Source organism: Camelus bactrianus, chromosome 7 (assembly GCF_048773025.1).
Source record: "Camelus bactrianus isolate YW-2024 breed Bactrian camel chromosome 7, ASM4877302v1, whole genome shotgun sequence".
Lineage (NCBI taxonomy): Eukaryota > Metazoa > Chordata > Mammalia > Artiodactyla > Camelidae > Camelus > Camelus bactrianus.
The window spans coordinates 25505871-25527228 of NC_133545.1; the positions used below are offsets into that span (position 1 = coordinate 25505871).

The 21358-nt window shown below is 40.1% G+C and overlaps 1 protein-coding gene across 6 annotated transcripts in view; it reads left to right on the forward strand.

The window, feature by feature from the left end:
- The window catches only part of CADPS2 (calcium dependent secretion activator 2), a 449680-nt gene extending 433031 nt beyond the window's left edge, over positions 1-16649 (forward strand). For 4 of the 6 annotated variants that reach the window (XM_074367152.1, XM_074367149.1, XM_074367150.1 and 1 more), the window contains 2 exons: positions 10436-10540; positions 15681-16649. In XM_074367152.1, the coding sequence (XP_074223253.1) occupies positions 10436-10540; positions 15681-15854 (279 nt within the window). In that variant the 3' untranslated portion in view covers positions 15855-16649. The remainder of the gene's footprint in view (positions 1-10435; positions 10541-15680) is intronic. The other 2 variants (XM_074367154.1, XM_074367153.1) reach the window with 1 other exon arrangement.
- The last annotated feature ends 4709 nt before the right edge of the window (positions 16650-21358 follow it).

Here is a 21358-nt window from a genome sequence, read left to right on the forward strand (position 1 = left end):
AAACTCTGACTTCTCCGCGCAGAGCCTGGCTTTTCCTGGGTGACTTTGCACTCCTGCACTGCAGCTGGCTTCCTGTGACTTATTAATGGAAACACCCCACCCCTCCCCTCCTGAGACCAGCATCTCTTATCAGTTGACCAGTGTGATGTTTTCATAGGAATGACAGCCACCCTTCTCCTTCTCTTCAGCAGCAACTTCTGAAGCAAATGACACATGTCTTTAAGGCCATTTTCTGTGGTGGCTTTTTGAACTCCTCCTCTGTGGGGCACCCCCTCTGCAAACCTCCCCTGGCAGCCCCATCTCCATGGTCGGTACCATTCACACCAGTGACAACCAGAGTGCCACTACTGACTAAGTCCAACCAAAAAAAAAAAAAAAAAAATCCATGTAAAAAAGCGGCTATTGGGGTAAGTTAGCATCATTGTGGCCAAACCATGTGTTTACTGAATTCATTTAAAGGAAACTCTAAAAAAAGAACAATAATCGCAGGTACTTAGAAACACCTGAACTCCAGAGAGCCTTCAATTTCTCGATCTCAGCCCAGCCCTAGGTAGGAGACCATCTACAGTTTGCTCTCTTAATATGGGCAAAATGTTTTGTTTGAAATAAAGTGAGTTCTAACTCCTACCTCACCTAAATTCTTCATGCTGTTTTTTTAAACTCATTTCCCCTTTTCTCCTCAGTGGAGAACAAAAAGCAGGTAGCCAGCATCTCCAGGGAATAATCCTTCTGTATATGAAGGCTGTGATTAAGGGCCCTGTCATACTTGTCTACTGCAGGATAAATAATCCCCATTTGCTAACCTTCTCTTCATGGGCCCCTTTTCTAGCCCTTTAATCATCTTTGTGGCTGTCCTTTGAAACTTCTCAAAATGGTCTCGGTCATGCTTCGGGTTTAGAGTCAGGGGTAGGATGCAGTATTTGAATGTGGCTGGACAAGATTTTTTCAAGCTCTATTCCTGCTTATGCAGTCTAATGTTTAGCTTTCCCATGCTCTTGCTCTACTGATCCTTGTAAATTTGGTTCCGTGTACTCCCCACATTTCTTGTTGACTTTCCCCCTAGTTACTGCCTATAGTCTACACATATAATGTGTATGTTTATTGATGTTCATTCAATTGATGTTTTGGATGCATGAGCTAGGAAACAAATCTAATTCATCATTCAATTAGGATGTGTAAGGAATGGTGGTGAATGCTGGGATTCAAAGGTTAGGCATTGGTTTTGTCCCACATAGTTGGGTATCTCTGTCACAATGACTTGGCAGGGTTCTAATTAAAATAGGAAATCAAAACCCCTCTTATTCGTCCAACCAGTATTTAATTTCTAGAGGCCACACATTGCTAGAGGCTGGGAATGCAATGTTAGAAAAAACGAAGTTCCTGCCCGAAGGGAGCTTGCATTCTGATGACCAAATGTGTCATTTGAAAAAGTTGTTAATTTCTACATGAAAACGTTTCTTGTTTCCATCTACTGAACAGACATGAATAGATGTCTTTTTAAATGGATGTACTATAGAGACCTAAAATTCGGTACCCTTTCAAAATAGATGATAGTGATGATCTCTGACATGTATTTATTTCTCTCTGTTTCAAGTAGATAATTGGAAACTTGCCAGAACTTAGGGCCAATGCCAGGGTTGTACCTGTCTCTTGTATGTTTGCAATATCAAGTACCATGACTGTGCAATCAGGGCACACTCTCCCTCTCTACCCTTCATGGGTTCTTGGCTCAAAAGCCAGGCTTAAACCAACTCCCAGGAGAGCTGTCGTGTTCCCTCAGACTCAAGTCAACAATGCCACAGCAGTGATGTTGTTCTGCCTTTTTTGAACACCTCTCTCCAAACCAGCCAGCACTGAAGGCACCCAGGACGTGTCACTTAGTAGCATGTCACAGGCAGCACTGCCAGCCGTACTCCAGATATGCCCCACAGCCCCAGACACCCCCCGGGGGTGGGTACCAAGACCCCTGAGCACATGCCGGAGAGGCAGCTCGCTGCTTGTGTGACAGACTCTGGAGGGCCGATCCAAGAGCTGAGCACGTCAACAGCTGAGCATGTGATGTTGCCTTAGTGTGTAATAGTCTATAGGTGGACACTCATATATGGACGTGGATATGGGGGTATGTTAGTTTATAGTACTTCCTCCTTTACTTAATTCATCACCCACAACAAAATTAGACTGTGACATTTTAAGTTCTACTTTAGTCCTGTGTTAAATTTCTTTAGCCAAATGCAGTTATTTACTTTTTGGCGATTTCTACAACTTTAACATCTGTTAAATTATTTTTCTACTAATGAAACATGTAATTCAAGCCAACAATTCATCTGGCTCTGATATTCTTTTATCCTTTTTCTATTGAAAAGCTGCCCTGCCACTATTAGATCTGTAACAGTTTATATTTCCAAATATTTAAAAGCATTCAGTGCTTCAACAAATATGTAATGCATGTTGTGTGCCAGATGTTCTGCTGAGGGCTGGAGAGATCAATGAAAGAAGATTCGGTTGCTGCCTTCTGGATACTCACAACACATTGAGGCAGACATTGTGCAGTATTTTTATAGACACCTGTCCAGAGTTCTAGGAACAGAAAATAAGGGAGCATCTGATTCTACCTAATAAGAGATAGTATTGGCTTCATAGCGAAATAACAATTGAACTGAGTCTTAAAGTGCAACGTGAATCCAGCCAGTGAACTGCACATGGGGGTAAAAGTCCAGACAGAGGGACTGGCATACCCCAAAACCATAGATACAGAGAAACCCAACAGCTCACAGATCAGCCAGTCATTCAGTTCGCTGAAGGTGGTTCCTGTGAGAGTCTACCATGAGTCAGGGATGGAAAGGTGGCTGTTTACTCCCATCCCTACAACAATCTCGAAAGGTAACTTCAGAATGATTGTTCCCCATTTTTTATAAGGAAACTGAAGCAGAAAGACTTGCTAATCGTTCATTCTCAGGCCTAGGTTTTGTCTCAAACTTGTCCCATTCAATCGAAGTTGCAGGAGCCGAATTTCTTTTTTATCCAGGTCCTCCATTATTGATTTAAATGCAATACTGACCAAACTTTTGTACACAGTACTCAAAATGAGTCATTCAATAAGATGAACACGTCAAGTGCCCAAACAGACCATTCATAGACTATGTCTGTGCCCCAAACTGGTGCACATGCCATTATAACTGGGTTGACCACTGAGTTCAGCCAAACCACTGATTAGTCATTTCAGTCAAAAGATTACCCAAACCAGGATGCACCCCATCTTTTGTCATTAAGTAGGAGAGAAGGGAACAACTGATTCTCTGAAATTATCACTTTATAATCACTAGTCTTTTTAGCACCAGGAAAAGAGCCACAGAATAAACTCACAGAGGCACTTGCCTATTTGATGATAATGAACAATGAAGACAGTATTGATTTTAAGGCTCTTTGCGTAGTACAGGATAGGCTTTAATAATATTACTTTCAGGACATTTTGGAAGGAAGGAAATTTTGGATCCATGAAATAGTAATGGGTGAAGAAGAACTTTGTACAATCCCCGGTTTGTGGAACTTACCCTGTTATGTAACTCATTCTGTTTCATAATTGAAGAGGATTGAATGCACCTGGAAATATCTTTGTCATTATATTCATGCATTTTTTTTTAAGAGAAAGCATGAAAAAAAAAGTATTGAACTTCAAGAATAGGAAAGATTTTTCAGCATTCGACGAGCATTTATCAGGTGCTTCCTATGCCAAACCTCCCATGTTAGCACTTTTTACATTTTCTCTTTCTTGACGGACATCATAGTGCTCGTGAACTCTCCTTTGCAGACTTCCTCATAAAGTTAAAAAATTAAAAATACACTGAATATGAGTTTATTGAACACAGAAGAAAAGAAGACATGAATCAAGTTCTTCTCTGTTCTGTGTTTGAAAATCAGAAAAAAGATGAAGAAAGCTGCACATATAGATCAAGTCCCCTTATGAATGAACCAAATATCTTTCCACATTGCATCGTTTTTTTGCAATGAAATAAACTATTTCTAGTGATCCTAAGCATCAGGGTGTGTGGCACTTTAAAACATCTTAAGAAGGGGGCCTGTGGGAAATGCATAGCACAAGAGCCATGTGCTTGGCTATCCTGACAGAGTGTGCGGTTATTCAAAGAATTTATTACGTTACATAATAACGTTATTGGATTTACAAATATCTTTGGAACTGTAGATTGCATTAACTTGCAAGAAAATGTGGTGGACTTCTTCGGAACAATGAGCATTTCCTGTATTACTTCACAGTCCTGTGCTTTTTGATGCCTATCAGGAACCACCGGAAATGATAGATTGTCTGCTACAAGCATCAAACTACTTCCTAAAAAGAATCAAGAGACTTCATTGATGGAACGGACTGTTTCATAGAAGGAAGTGGAAAAACCTACTAGTCATGAGCACAGACTCTGAAGCATAGAAACAAGATGAATCTTAATCCTGCCACTTATATAAACTTAAATAAGTAAATTGCTTAGTTAAAACCCAGTCTTCTACCGATGTGAGCTCAGTGTCCATACAGAATGGATATAACAGCCACCTCATCAAGGTTGTTGTGAGAATCAAATGAAAGTTTGACTGAAGCTCTTAAACTTCCCATGGGGGATTTTAAAAATCAGATGCCTTTATAATCAGATTATTATTATATAATATAATGCATATAATATATTGACATATTGCTGTGTTTTTTCATAAAATAATAGCTGTACTTGACAGTTCTTTATAAATTCCATTTATTCCTCATTACACTTTATTGTTTTCATTTTTATAATATGAACTTCATTAAAAGGCCAAAATGAATAAATTGAAAGCAAAATAACAGGTGATGGAAACTTCTGGGATCCCCAACTTGCATATTTGGACGAATAAAGCTATATTTAAGCAGCATTTAAAAGGGCAGTTTGGCTTTTCCCTTCAGTTTATTTTGAGAAGAATCACAAGCTATATTTTTTCTAACCATGCACTTTCCTTTAACGGTCAAATCTAATCTCGTAGTATTTCTGGAGAGAATAAGAAGCTTATTTTAAACCTAGATTCATATAATCTATCATTCATATTACAGATGAGAAAACTGAGCCACAGAGAAAGCAAACGACAGACTCACTCAAGCAAACAGTAGCATCGCAGGGCCTGGCACTCCCGCCCTCCCAGCTTCTGTGCTGATGGTCTTGTCTGGTGTGTTCACGGCCAGCCCTCAGCTGCCGTGTCCGGATGCAGGTCTCTGTCTCCCTCCTCCTGCACATCTCTGGGTCTGGCTGGTTGATAGGTGTAGGTTGGGTTGAATACTTCCTGTATTTTTAACCATGATAGACTGGTTTCAGTTTTCCTTATATATAGCCCTTAATCCTATTCTAAGCCAACAAAAAATTCGCACTTAAACCTTTCAACATGCTTGTGTTTTGAGGGTCTATTCCGTGGAACCAAATATAATCGCTTCATTTCAGTGGGATGCCTTGAGTAGAGGGGGCAATGTTGGCATTACATCAAATTTATCATTAGTATAAAATTTGCCTTTTAGTGTTTAAAACTGGGAAGTGAATGACCACAAATTGAGTTACATTAAGTAGATGCACTGTTGATCAAAAAAGCACTCAAGGCATAAAGAAGCACTTATATTTACTTTTTAATGTACTGGTGAAACTGCAGGGCATTGACGTTTCTATATATTTTGTTGCCCTCTAAAGCCACAAAATGACCCTAAAGGATGCTTTCTGTTTATGAAACTTATCAAAACTCCTCAGCTTTGCAAAACTATTATTTGTTCTTTTATTCAATTTTATTAACATTTAAAAGGTATGTATTTCCTAAGATAAGGTTTTCTAGGTGATATCCCATTTCAGCACAGTGGCAACTCTGGTGAAACAGACAGCTTCTCTTGAAATAAATGAAGAAATGCATACACACTGTGGTAATTTAGCCATTCCGTATGCGAGTCCATTGAAAAGCATTGGGTTGTTGTTTTTTTTTCCTGTTGTTCACCTATGGTGACGAGCTTAGCTGGAGAAGAATGAAAATATATCAGCTAGTTGTACCAATTCATGATCAATAAAAAGCCAAACACTTAAGCAGAAAATAGATCACAGATTTGTTCCCCAGCAAAGCAGCTATTTTTGCCTCGCCATCATCATCAGAAGCCGCATTCTGACAGAAATCATTTGCTTGGAGCCGCCACGGTACATGAACCCTATGCGGTCCTGTGATTCAGATTTAGGAATATCAGCGGCAGAGGGTCTAAAGGCATTGTGCATTAGTATGTATTGAGACCTCATTCCAGGTGGCAAGCAGCTGGACTTTTCTTAAAAATAAAACTTCCAAAATAAATGCAAAGTGCTTGTTTCCAGGCAAGAAGTGTTATATTTAATTGAGCCCTCCTCGAAATGTGATAAATTAGGCAGGAAAGGGAGCTGTGCATATTTAATATATTTGTTTTGTATTTCCACTAGTCAAGAGAATAATGAAATTCCTTAACTCCTTCTCTTTAACTTGCATGAAGAAAGCACGGTATGTTGCTAAATCTCTTTTCACCAGCACTGCCGAGAAACAACTTTAATCCTTGTTAGAAAATTGCCGAGTCTGGGGCTGACAAAGAGCTCATGCTTGTTCCATTGTTAGTGCTCCCCGGCCCCGAGAGCAGGGCCCTTTACAGCTGCGTGGATCCCGCCCGGCTCAGCTGCACTATTTAGGAGAGGAGGTTTGTCAATTTCTATTGACAATGGAGAGAGTTTTTCAGGGCCTGTAGCAGTCCTGACACAGTTGGGGATCAATGCCAGCCATTCAGACTGCACCCTCTTTCATTGCTTTGGTTTGTTAATTCAAGACTAAAGGTCCACTGAGGGGGTTCAGGGTGTTTAAGAAAGCTGATGAACTGTTTAAGAAAGCTGATGAACTGCAAGCGTTTATAGCCCTGGTGTGGCAATTTCCATAGTCAGTGGCAACTCCTGGCACTGAGGGAGCTGTGTCCTTGTTGACCCCCTTGTTATTAAAAATGCACAAGCGCTGCGCTTCTCAATATTTCAACACTCTTTCATTGTCAATACCACCTTCTGAGCCCTTCAGCTTGTTGCTTGCTCTAAAGATCTTCTTAGATTGGGTTTGAAAACTTCACCTTAAACACTAGATTAGACTGATGTTCTGTTTTCCGTGCTCCTGTTGATTTGTTGAACCTTCCCAGGGCTGGAAAGCAAGTAGCAGCTTGATGGGGAGACGGGCCGCTAATATGATTTACCAGTCTACAGTCATGCACAATAAGTGTGAATAAATACAGGGGTCTCACAGAGTCAGCCCTAGCCTTTCCTTTTCTTTTATTTTTGCTTTAAAAGAGATATCTCAAGAAAATGAAGGGAGTAATGCATGCCCTTACAGGAGTTGAATGAACCACAAAAAGAAAAAAAAAAAAAACGTATTTTTTTGTTAAAGTGGTAGGCTGCTGGCCTGGCCTGGATTGATGGAGAAAAAAGCTTAGAATATACACTTACTGCTTTATTCCTAAGTAGACCTGGCAGAGAATAAAGCGGTAATGCCAAACTCGTGACTCCAGCGCAGGGCCCCACCGCCCCTTGCTTGTTGTCCCCTGAAGGGAAAAGTGAATAGTCAACCAAGTTGCTTTATAAAATTAACTTCTCCAAAATGAAAGGACATTTTCTAACCGTCACCCTTTACTGCACATTCTCCCTTTTCACATGTCTTTTTTTTTTTTTTTTTTCCTCTATCTTGGGGGGTTGGTTTTGGTTCGGTCACGGGCAGGGGAATGACACTAACTTACCTTTGACTTTTTTCTCAAGATGAAAAAAAATAGGACCTATCGTCCTCCACCCAAAAGAGGAACATATCCATTCCGGCACCAGAAATAGGAAAATGCTAGTGATTTCTGTTTGATGGTTTTGTCTGTTTGGGGGTGGTGTGTGTGTGTGTGACCATCATATACAAGAAAGAAGCAGTCCTAGTGAGGTTTTTTGGTTTGTTAGCTTGTTCTTCGTAGCAACATAAGCTCTGAGCTGAGCTACTGATTTCTCTTAATCATTGGCTTGATTTAGCTGAAATTCTTCAAAATGCTTTGACTTAATAATGAAAAAAATATGCATTATTAGCAGATGGAATACGCTTTCTTATAAAATGTTCCTTATAGAATAGTAGTTTGCCTTTAAAGAAAGATGATGATTAAGTAGCTTGAGCATTTTATTAACAATAGTTCTTTTTGTCTCTGTTTTTATAGTTAACTTTAGATCATTTTATTCCCAAATTATTTTCCTTTAAAATTACAATTTTAGCGTTGTGCTGAAGAAGTTATATTCATGAGAAATGTCTGTGTTATGTTAGATGTCCTTTCAATTATCACTTAATCATAAGTATCATTTATATGTAATGGGAAAATGAAGTTACATTAATTTTAAATTATGTAAGGATTTTATAAGAACATGAGATGCATGTGGAGTGATTTTAAGAAAGCATTTTCATTTACCTCAAATTCATACAACTTACCATTTATATAGTAATTTTACAGCCTAACAGCCAGATTGACTTGTATGTTATAAATTTTGTACAATATATCATATTTTGTGCCCCCCCAACTAAAAAAAATATTATCCCTTGACGAAGGACTGTAATTTAAGAGTCATAACCATCAAGACTGCATCTTTAGCTTTCAGATTACCTGGAGATTGGGGCTGGGGTGACGGTGTTAATTCAGTATACTCATGTTCCGTATCACCAATATCTGTGAATGTTTATCTGCATTAAAATAGAACTCAAGAAGTTGCAGCTATAAGTAATTTGAAATAAGGAAATAGGGAGTTTAAGTATCAGAAATTAATCTATTATGATTTAATATGTCAGCCGAAGTGCTGAGTTTATCATCAGTTTACTTTTTAAGAATTTAAGAGTGTCCAATGTAGAAAACTTGTTTCTGATACTTTTACATGCCGTAAAAATTAAGAAAGTAATCATTAGGAAAGAGCAAAATTGGGAATATGAATAACTTTTTTTAATCATAAACTATCTCATATTTTAAAAACTTTTGCAATATTCATTTGTCCATTTGAGATCCCAGTATTCAGTAAATCAGTTACTCATTTTAACTAGCTTATCACATGAGTGCATATATGACCAGTATACTAACAAATTAATAGAAATGTGATGAAATGTTAAACTAATTCATTTTTAATTTATGCTTAAAATACCATTCCTTGTACTAGATTTTATTAGAACACTGTTAGTAAATACAAGTCCAGGTGAATTTCAGACTTACTTGCATCACTTAAGGTTTCTTTTAGAAATTTGAATTTACTGCTTGATTATGAAAGAAAAATATTTTTAAGATTTTTTCTTTTGTGTTTGAGTACCTAAGAACATACGCACACACACGTGGGATCTGTAGTGTCAGTGTGTTTGTGTGTACAGGCAAGGCACAAAATCACTTCTCTTTCAAAAACTCTTTTGTCGCTGAATGGACGTTGATATTTCTCACAGTTTTCTGAGTGAGTAGCATTATTTTCTTACAGTATTACCTACTAAATTCAGTACTTAACTGAATCCCTGAAAATGTCATCACTAATGGCCAGTTGCCTTTTTTTGAAAATAGGAATAAAATTTCTTCTTTTTTTTTTTACTTTACTCACAGGCATTACATAGGAGCAAGAAATCACATTAAAGAATGTCAGCTTTCCCCTCAATTGAGTTGTAATAAACAGAGAGAAATTATGAACCCTCCAAAAATACTCGCAAAATGAAGCAGATTGTTTTATTTTATAAGTTGGTCAGCTGACATCTGTTTTGTGATTTTTATAAGACACAAGAATTCCATCCTGATACTGTCCCTTCCTAAGATCTGAAATCTTCATTTTAGGAGGTTTTAGACCATCTTGGCAAATACTTAACAACTGATGGTAGATAAAGGTGTGACTGAGGATTCCAGTGGAGCTGTGGATGTTTTTTTGCTGTCCCTCTTTTAAAATGCTATTTCTAGTCATTGCCTAAAGGCAGAACGCATCTATTCTGATTTTTACATAACCTCCAGGCTCATAGGAAATTTCCCTTTGAAAATAATTCACCTGTTTTTTCCTGCTGCTTGGCAGTCCATTCAGTCCCCTAACGTGTCTTTAGTGCCCATTGTTACCTACAAATTACGAAGCAGGCCGCTAGGCTGCAAGTGCAAAAACACCGTTCCCCATGAATATGTTACAGCTGAAAGACTGTAATGTTAATGCATGTAAAGAACAGCCTAGGTCAACGCAGCAGATTTCCTAGCAAAACATGCAATTCTGTTAACAGGAAATTATAGCATTGTTGACTTCAAGTGCTGATCTGTGGTCATTTCAGAGTGTTTCATTACCCCCTCATTACCGAATCTATTAAATGAGTGCTACAGAGGCTGTTTCTTTTTTGTTCTCCGCCCCTCTGCCCCCATCCCTCTTTCCAGCAATGGTACAGCAGTTCCATGAAAGTCATTTGCGTGTGGTTGGCTGATAGATTAGACCTTCAGCTTCATATTTACCAACTGAAGACGCTCATCAAGATTGTGAAGGTAAACAGAATGTGTTTAGATGTGAATTGCCCACCAAGCTATAAAGAATGGTGGCAGGATATTGACATAGGAGAACATCATATTTCATATAACTGAGTGGATGTAAGGACTTTAAAAACACCACTTTCAGCAATGCTGTTTATTTTATTTTCAGGTAGATTACTAAATAGATATAAATGTATCTTTTTTGCACTAATAAATAAAAAGTATTTTGTTATGAAGTAATCACGTTTTAAGATAATATATGTAGTCTCCAGCACATTTACCTCAATGTAGTAGGTCCACAAAAATTTCATTTTCTTAAGTATGGAAATGCTTCCTCCTAACATATTTCCTTCATATTTATTAGGATCAGAGGTCATTATGAGGGCTTTTGAATTATGTTTGCCCCTAAGATAAGGAGAGTGTCCATTATTTCATTATATCCTGACTCGGAAGTGAAGTATCATCACTGCCTGAATTCTTTTGGATGCATGCCCCTTCTTATATGTGAGAGATGATCAGTCTGAGTGTTGAGGGTCATTCAAAACCACTGATCAACATTGTGTCAGTTCAACGAGGCCATTTTGACTTCTGCTTTTCAAGAGAAAAGGTGATCACGTACATGTTATATTTAGTGAGTGGGGCTTTACAGTAATATATTATTCAACATGATTTTTCACACCTTGTAAATTCTAGTAGAAGCACAACGTTTACCACAAGTATAACTTTTTCTTAAAATTGAGGCAAATTCTACATTATGGCTAAAACTCTATGCTATTGAGAATCAGCTGAGACTTTAAATAAGTGACCTTTACTTCCATTTTAGCACCATTTATCAAATGGTATTTTTATACCATTTATATATTTATATACGTGTGTCTATGTATGTGTATGTGTATATATGCACATACATATGTGTGTGTATTTATGTGTATGTATGTGTGTATATGTACACATACAGTGGTGCTCACGGTGTCATTCCTGATCTAACATGATCAGCATCACCTGGGAACTCATTAGATATGCAAATTCTTGGGCACCACCCCAGGTCTACTAAATCAGCTCCTCTGAGAGTGGGACCCATCCATCTGTCTGTGAACAAGCCCTCCCGATGATTCTAATAGATGATAAAGTTTGAGAAGAACCACTCTGTCACATAATTAAAAGCTTTATCCACTTTAAAGTATTTTCCATCCTTCTCTTGGTTCTTGCAGTCTCGTAGAATACAAATGCACTTGTGCCATAGACACACAGGTTGTCACAGATTAGAAAGACTCGCCAAGAGGAAAGCTCTGTTCTAAAGTCAGAAACTGGCAAATCTGTTGGAACATAGAACCAGACCTACAATGTCACAGTGCTAGCAATCATGACCAGTCATAAATAACAAGTAAAATTATAGCCACCCACTGATTTTAATACTATTAAACACATTACATTTCAATCGGCAGAATACCTTTGATCTAGAACGCTTTTTACCAGATGTTATTTACTTTACAAAGAAACTGAAAGCACACTATGATATGTTCGTGTTTGCTTTAGTTTTTCCATTGTTCCTTTCTTGCCTCTGTAAATGTGACTTGGAGAGCCTTCAAGTGAAGTTTGTTTTTCATAAAAGAGAATCAGGATAACCTGTGTTTACCTTCTACCTATATGTGCATGTTAAGATTGCAGTCTGTACTGTGACTAATCTTGGGATTATCTGGTTACCCTTAAGATCAGCTGTATTTCCAACTAATGTCTACTGTGTTCAAGACGTCAGAAATTAAATATTCAGCTGATCAGTATTCGCTGATGGGTTAGTAAGCTCTTTACTTTTTTAGAATAAGAATATCCATTTTTGATTAGCCCATCATTTGTTTCCTTAAAGTTACTCCTTTTCTTGTCGTCACATAATCACAGCAGTTACAGTTTAAGCCTCAGTGAATATTTTAGCAGAAAAAATGATTAATTACTTTATTAATTATAGGGTGACATTTCCATTGTATTCTAAGCCAATCAGTTTATCTTATTTTATATATTCTTCATTATTGCTACCAATAGTCAAGACTGAGAAATATGAAATTAAAGTTCATGAATATGTTTGAATTTCCCTGTTTCGTTTTTCACAAGCAGGTCCCCAGACTCAGCCAGTGCTTTCTTGGTCTAATACATTTAATCAAGTCATAGGGCTTTATTTAATAATTAAAAATGATTATTTTCACAATGAAAATTAGGATGAGTTAATAATTTAATATTCTAATTGTTTTATATACTTTGAATATAAGCAGACTGTAACTGATTTCATACATAGAGTCATCATTCTTCAGAGCTTATATGCTTATGTTTATAATGTGCATTTTCCAGTGAATTTAAGCAGTTGTTAAACATCACATGTCTGGGGTTGTGCAGGCCCCTGAGTGGGCTTTCCTTCCATCCACATCACTTAGACTAGGCCTGCATGTCACCTCAGAGTATTGCATTCCACCTGGGAGCCAAGCTACCGGACTCTGGCAACTGGTCCTTACCATCCCAAGCATTGTTGTTCTTCTGTGCCATGGAGACCCAGCTGTGTATGACAGACCGCGCTCCTTCACAAAGACACTTAGACACTGATTGGTTCATTCATGTTGCCACTAACAAAAAACAAATCACGGTGAGATTGTCACAAAAGATTTGAGACTAAGAAATGGTTTGTAAAGTTTTAACATCAGGCTGATTTACTTGGGGAGGGGAAACAGAGACTCCTCAAACAGTCAGAATGGCTGATGGATTCCTGTTCCTGTTCCCCCTAGTGGCCCTTTGACATTTAAAAGCAGTTAACGGAAATCAGCTGCCTCTTTCACTAAGAGAAAAGAAGACAAGTGAGCAGCACCCTGTGGCAGCCACTTGTTTTAAGTAAGAGCCAAGCAGACGTTGGCAGAGGGTCTCCAAGTGTCAATGACATTTTCTGAATTCTAAAAAGAGAGAGAGGGTTTGCAAGAATACCTGCTTATCACTTACTGATAAAATAAGGAGGCAGACTCTTAACTGTATGCAAATTAGAAAGCCTTTAAGACAACAAAGCCACAATACAAATCTGTCCTGGCCACTTACTGATAATTAAGCTAAGTCTAAGGAAAGTCATTTCAATAAATTGGGACTCACAAACTCAGTATATAATTGTCAGTGGAACAATAATACTTTACTTCAGATGCATTATCTGTAGATGAATATTTTGTGTTATATATATATATATATATATATACCTATTAGAGGCTTGAACACAAATCTTTATGGTAATAATACCATGTATACTAGTTATCAGATTTTCTAGACAAAATTTACCTTACAGAGTTACTTCATCGGGTCTGATACTAATTACTGTAAGCTTTGATGTGAAAGTATCCCCTTAGTAATAAAAAGCTTTAATAGTTTAGAAAGAGATTATGAGGATGGTGGGCTTTATGTGTCTTAATATAAAATAATAAAATCGAATTTAAAATAGTTTTGGTCATTCAAGTTAAAAAAAAAAAAAAACACTCTCTAAATCTAAATGTTTCTTGTCCTTGAGATACTGACCTCAGATGCAATTCAGTATTCTTCACAATCCAGGTCATTTTTTAGACATGTGGTAGACTTTTCAAATATGAGTTTTATTTATAACAAGTGAATATCGCTTCTGAAACTTGGAATGCAACCGTGGGGCAGAAGTTGGATGATAGAAGATAGGAAGATGAAATGTGAAAATGCCGATGGTCCCGCTAGCTTGTAATGGTTCTGCTGCTTCCCAGAAGTCTGTTAGGAGGCTGCGTGTATGTATCACAGGGATTAAGATGCCATCCATAAGCACTTCCTACCTCTCGTGAATAAGCACCTTCAGCTACAGTGTCTGAATATTGTCATATTTTCTGTTTAATTGTGTGGCGTGAAATCAAGCATCCCTTAATGTCAATATCCAGCTATTGGGGTTGTAACATTGGGCCAGGAAGGACTTCTTCCTTGACGTTTTTCATCTATTAAGTGCTAACCAAAACAAACAAAAAGCCCAAAAACCCTCAAGGTGACCATGAGCAATCATTCAACAGTGAAAACAGAACAAAACAATGGCGCATTGACATGTACTAATACTTTGGGCCAGTCCTTTGAAATCTGGCTGTTCAATATTCTTAATCTAACATAGCACAGCAAAAAAAAAAAAAGTTTAAAAATGGCCTTAGAAGTGCCTTTACAGAATGGAATATCTCCATTTGTGGTTTGTTTCCCCATTGAACTAATTCTACACTTTTTTTTTTTACAACTTTAAAGGTCAATATTAAATACCAGCCTTGTTTAGTCCTAGAAAAATCATGTATGAAGAGTCTCACTTGAGGAAGAAAGTGAAATAGGGAAGTTTTATAGGTTGTATATCTTAAGGGCCCCAGAGACCAGCGTTTTGTTGTTATTTTTCCCATTGTTTTTAGGCTATGTAAACAACAACATGGTATTTGTTCTATTTTTGACATATAATGTACCAAATAATAATTTACTGTTTCACAAAGAAAGTAAATAGTATTATTTTATTAGCCCGTCTAACGGAAACTTAATGCCAGAATTCGACACATCATATTCTTAGGCAATTTCAAAAGGAAAGGACAAAATTCATACAGACATTTAGAGGTACACAAATATTTACTCAGTGTACATAGAAATAAACTTTACAATTCACAAATGCCAAAAATGCAAACTTCTTTTAGTGATTAATCCTCTCCCTCCACATACCTGCCCCTGAAAGCTAATGCATTTTATAAAATGTAATGTGTTTTTAATATCAAGATAAAGGCTCTTCAATTGAAAAACTAAGAATTCCTTCATATTGAAAGTGTACATAAGTACATATTATTTTACCTTTGTTACAAGTTATTCAAATAGTAAATTCTGTGCAATTAGTAGTATTTTGGGGAAAGGCTTATTCGTCTTCAGACAGTTACATTTTGATCTACTCAGAGTAACTCTGGTTTGAATAGCACTATCCAAAGGCTCTCATTTCATTTTCTCCCCAGAACTACACCAGCAAGATGATTGACATGGGCAGCTACAATCTGAATCCATTAGTGAATTGCCCCAGATCATTGCTGAGTGTATATATATAATATATATATATATATATATTTAGACATATAATCCATAAGGGATCTAAGCAAATCCTCTCTCCTTCCTCCAGAAAACCTATAGGGACTTCCGATTGCAGGGTGTGTTGGAAGGCACCCTGAACAGTAAGACCTATGATACCCTGCACAGACGGTTAACAGTAGAGGAGGCTACAGCTTCGGTTTCAGAAGGAGGAGGACTTCAGGGCATTACAATGAAAGACAGCGATGAAGAAGAAGAAGGCTGATAACACGCAGCTCTGTAGAAGGAAGGAGAACCTTGACGTTTTTTTGTACCTTGTCCTTGTAATGACATTGTTTGGACCAAATGAAAATGCTTATAACTCACTCTACATAAAAAGTTAACCTGGAAGCAGAGTTAAAGGAGAAAATGCCAGTTATTTTTTTGAAGATCAGCCTTTTTGTGTAGCTTGACCTAAAATGACATTGGCTCTGTTTGTAATTGGAACATGAACCTTTTTTTTTTTTAAGAAGATGTGACTTTTTTTTTCCTGTAATTACATCAAAGTAATGTCCTCTGTGTGAAGCGAGATACGTGTTTCTCATAATACAACATTGTGAGGACAAGCCACTTCTAATCACTGCGCCAGCTCTATTGTACCCTTGTTAAAATGGTGTGTACTTGACACTTAATTGTTTATGTGCAATGTTTGTTTCCTAGGTAATTTACCATTGTTGTGATGTGTGTAAAAACTTTAACCTTGGTTCTTAGTACTCTGAATTAGTCTGCAGGTGTATTCCTGGGCTTAAAGGATCACCAAACCCAAATATAGACTAGATTTTCCAATGGGCTTGTGTCTTGCTCCATTCTGAACACTTCTTCTTTTGAGTGTAAAAAAATCCCAAAGTGTGAGGTAGTAAGTGTATTGCCGTCAACATACCATATTCTCCTATTTCTAAGTGTAACAGCTTGCAGGCAATAAAAATCCACTTGGTCATAACCACTTCTGTATTTATTAGACTTGTATAAATTAAATGCAGTAAAAAAGTGTTCACAGCATTACAAACATCTCAACAAGTTGGCTCTGTGTTTTTGTTTATTTTGTTTGTTGACAATCAAATGAGTAAAATACATTAACACTGCTTTCCACCTAGTAGGCACACACATTTGTTAAAAGAATTAAGTTACTATGACAGCATATTTCCATAGCAAAGGTAATGTTGAGTACATACTCATCTATCATATATTGTTAGTTAACATTAGCAATTAGTGTTAACTAATAATAAGTCATACTAAGAATACTAGTAATGTTAACTAGCAATTGATGTATTAACAGTTTTTCTTCCCCCGAAGTATTTTCTGGCTACAATTTTGAATTGTAACTTATTTTTGAATTTTAATTTTTGTATCTTTTCAAAACTATGCTGGCATTTTTCATTCATAAGTAATTTTTAAATGAAGTAAGTTAATGCAAAATACGTGGAGGGATCCCCATAAGTAAACCTAAGCTCCTGAACTTTGAAAGTGAAACAACTTCTTGGACCTCCACACTTTTTCCTGGTACCTTGATACCCAGACTAGCCCACAAAAATCTATTTAATCCACAGTTACTGTATAATATTATTTTGGCTCAGTTCGGGGTCCTGGGGAGGGGGTCAAGACCTTGTGCTACAAGATAGACGTGAAAGGAAATTTCTTCCCCTTTCCTGGATTAGAGACCGACCCTACCAGCTCAGTATTGTTGAAAGACAGTTTGTCTTGGAATGCTGTCCTTCCCTTTCTACTCCACCCTCACGCCAGTGCCAGCTTTTTTTCAAGCCCCCAGGTGTCCAGTCACATCCTGCTACCCTCAGCTCCCCGATGGTACCCTCCCCAAGCTTGCTCTACACAGATCAAATTGCTGTGCTTGGAAATTACCCACCTTTCTTTTCCTTTATATAAAATGTCTGTTTCTTTGATACAGCTTATCTTAGAGTAGTTGGCCCATTTTGTCCTAAAGTACAAATAACTGATGACCCCACCTCCTTAGCCATATATATATATATTCAAAGAAATATCTAGATCATAGAATTCAGAAATAAAAGGGAAAGCATATGTTGCAGGGGAATGTACTTGGGTCCAGGAGGGTCTCGCTGCTGACCTGACCTGTTTAACCTGCCTCCTGGCCTTCTTTGCTGGTCAGCCTCTTGTAGCTTCTGTACAGGTTTGGAAATTCTCTGCTCCTTCCATTGTACACCTAGGAGATTTCTAAAAGCTTTCCCACTCCAACCTCCACTGGCTTGCACCGGGAGGACAATAGCAGTCCAAGGTAGGTGGTGGAGATGCTCACAGTTTTATGAGGACCGTGCAGACTAACCTTTGAGCCGCAGAAAGGTGTGTGGAGAGAAATTTATAAAGTCACTCGAAAAGAATGAATAGTCATTTTTGGGTTTTTGCCCAGAAATGCTCCTCAACATAACTGCAAATTGCTTGAAATGACTTAATAATTGTTCATTGGTGTGTGTAACTGTGAGGGTGAATGCCCAAGCATCTGTCTATTAAAGGAAGCCAAGTGCTGTTCTTTCACGCGCACACACACACACACACACACACACACACAAATTTAAAAAGGAATTTAATTGAAAACCTAACAAGTGTAGCACAATTTTTGAAGTGAAAATTATTTTTAACTCAAAAGAAATAGCTCTCCCTTCCTAAAAGGTTTGGGGAAAGGGCCAAAAAGTACATTCTTTGGACAGTTTGGTGAGTGTTGCAGGAGAAAATAACTAATACGGTTTAATGTCCAAGAGGAATGGGTTTGTTAACACATCTAGAGGGAAAGTTTCTCCAAACACTTGTTGGAGAAAAATAATAATAATGCCTCTTCCCGGAAAGAGAAAGAACCACACAGAGCTTAATGTACACCTCCCATCTCCAGCTGTGGGTCGTTCTTCCATTCACGGATTTTTCCACTTGAATTCCCCTTAGTCCTTGTTCATTGTCCCTCGCTCCGGAGAAAGGATTTCCCGCTACTTCTGCAATAAATGCCCGTGCAAAGTGTCTTGGGGCTCCCACTGCGCCCCTCAGGGTCACAGCCGGCCTGGCCCCGCGGCGACCGTGGGTGAGGGGGTCCGTGAGCTCCTGGAAGGCGCTCCTGGAGGGAAAGCCGCCACTCGGCCGTCGCCACTCCTTGAGCCCCGACACCTCTTCCCGCTGCCGCGGTCAGCCTCCCAAGAGGGACGCTCCCCGCGCCACCCCGCGAAAGCCCGCGGGGACCCCAGGCCGGGGACCCCGCGCAGACCCCGCCTTCCGAACCCCTCCCGCCACGCGTTTGGCAGAAGGACTGATGGAAAACATTAGAGCAAGCGCTTGGTCGCTTTTATTTCTTACTCCCAATAGAGATAATGGAAATTTCCCAGTCCAGGTCCCTAAAGGGAGGTGACAGATCGATGTTCCTGCGAGATGTTCACGCGCCGCTGGCCCCGCGCGCTCTGCGCTCGCTCCTCACCGCAACCCCAGTCCCGCTGACAGCCTGCGAGCCATCCCACCTGGCTGGTTTTGTGCGGAGATCTGAGGCCTGGTTTGTGGGGATTCCGGAGGGCAGGGTTCGTCCCGCCTTCACATTGGGCCCCGACTCCCACTCCACTCCCTCCCTGGTACTATGCAGGGAGACGCCATGGGGCGTGGGTCTCTCTCTCCCTTCTAGTCTTGCGCACTGGACCGGCAGGAACCTTCGCGAAAGGCTGGCGGCTCAGCTGGCCCTGGTACTTTGCTGCAGATGGAGTCGAGCGCAGGGGCCTAAGCGGCCGGGCAGAGGAGAACAGCATCTGGGACCGCGCAGCAGCGATGGCCCCGAAGCACCCCCACCCCCACCCCTGGGAGCTGAGAGGCTTTCCCCCAGCGCGGGCTGGAAGATGGGGTGCAGACCTGCCCTAATCTGCCCTTCTCCGCAGTGTTACGGAGCAGAGGCGCGCGCAGGCTGTGAGCGCAAAGCTCTGAGCGTGGGTTCCGGAAGTCACGAGTGACGGTCAACCACGGTCTATCAGCGCGCAGTATGTGGCCGCTTTTAAAAGAGAAGGAGGCAGTGGAATGTGCGCGTGTACTCCCCAGAGAAAGAAAGTGAGACAAGAATTTGATGTGTTTCCCAAACGCAAAAGACCCCGATAGAAAGAACTACTCAGAACCGGGAGCGCGTGATGCAGCCTGAGGAACGGGAAAGGGCCTGGGGGGGGGGGGGGGCGGGGGGACCTGGAGCCAGAAACGCTTGGATTTGAGTCCCAGCAGCCACACGTCTTCCCCGCGTCTGAGCTCTGTGTCCTTGGGCAAGTTACTTAACCTCTCTGTAAAGTGGGCACTCAGTAAAGAAGGTGGTTGTGAGACTTAGAGGCATGTAAGTTGTGGCCTTTGTTAACTGTTTCTCAGTATAAGGGTGGATTCAGAAGAAATTGAGAGGCTAACGTACACTACCACTCTCACCACCGGTTCTCCCCGGGTTGTCACAGGGTCCTTCTAGATCACAGTCAGCTCTGCGGATCTTCAGCCCCGCCCCTGACGAGTGCGTGGACTGGCTAGAATTGTCCAGATCCGGGAGACTTTATCTGGCCAAGCTTAGTGGGAGGAGAGGAGATGGGGAGGGCAAGTCGAATGGACTCCAGAAAGGGCCAGCACTATGAGAGCAGCCCCAGGAGCTGCGGTTGGGAGGGGAGACAGCTGGAGACACATCTTTGGGTCCACATGGGGATGCTGTTGGTCAGGGGTTCTGAAACCACAGGTATGATCTGATCGGGAGGTGCCAGACCACAAGCCCACAAGCGAGAAATTCCAGGCCTCGGCCTGTGCCCAGTAGGTTGAGTTCAAGAGAATTTCAGGGGCAGATTGATGTTCCTTAATGTTTTCCAAAGCTTAAGGAGGACTAGAATGGCATCCTGTGTCTCAGACCAGAGATGCGCCCACAGAAAGCGCTTGGGAAATGCGAAAGGGAACGGAGACCGAGGCAGAGGAGGCTGAAGGCCGCCCCAGCGTGCCCCAAGGTAGCCTCAGCCTTGGCAGCCGAGCAAAAGGGCAGGCGCTGAGGACGACAGCCAGCACGGAGTCCTGCCCCCAGACCTAGGCTCCCCTAGGTCACACTCCAGGATGTCCATAGCAAGGGAAATGGAAGCCCTGGTGGCGCTGGGCCAGACACGCGGCGGCCTTAAGAAGCAGAAACTGATCACTCACCAAAAGGAAAGATACCTCTCCCAGCTTTGTACCAAGACTAGAGCTACTTTTTAAACTGAAGGGATGTTCCCCATCCCCATCATTCCTTTAAGACAACCTGCTTGCTGCTTCCTGAGTTCCAGACCCAGGAGACAGGATTTCATCCTCCCCACCCCCACCCTCCTATCCAGAATACCACTTTGCCTTTAATCTTCCTGTACTTTGCAACTTTTCTTAAGTGTGGCTGTATTTATGTGCTTATTTGCATGTGATTGGAAAAAATCAGCCAATAAGTATATTCTAGATTTGTCTGTAATCTCCTTTTATATTGTCCATCCCTAGGATCAGGGATTCTCTGGTCAGAGAGGAAGTGAAGAGCTGATTTCAAACTCAAGAACCATCAGGCAGAGTGGATACTCTTTCCTGGGCAGCACGCGGCACAGGCTTGTTTAATGGAGCCCCTACACACAATATGCACCTTCACAATACTTGAAAGTGGTGTGTCGTATTATTTCTTTTTCTGCTTTAAATCAATTCTGGTTTGCCCTTTACCACTACCTCCTTCCTGACACCCAACAGACAACACCTCTCTTGTATGTGATTGGCAGAAAGAAA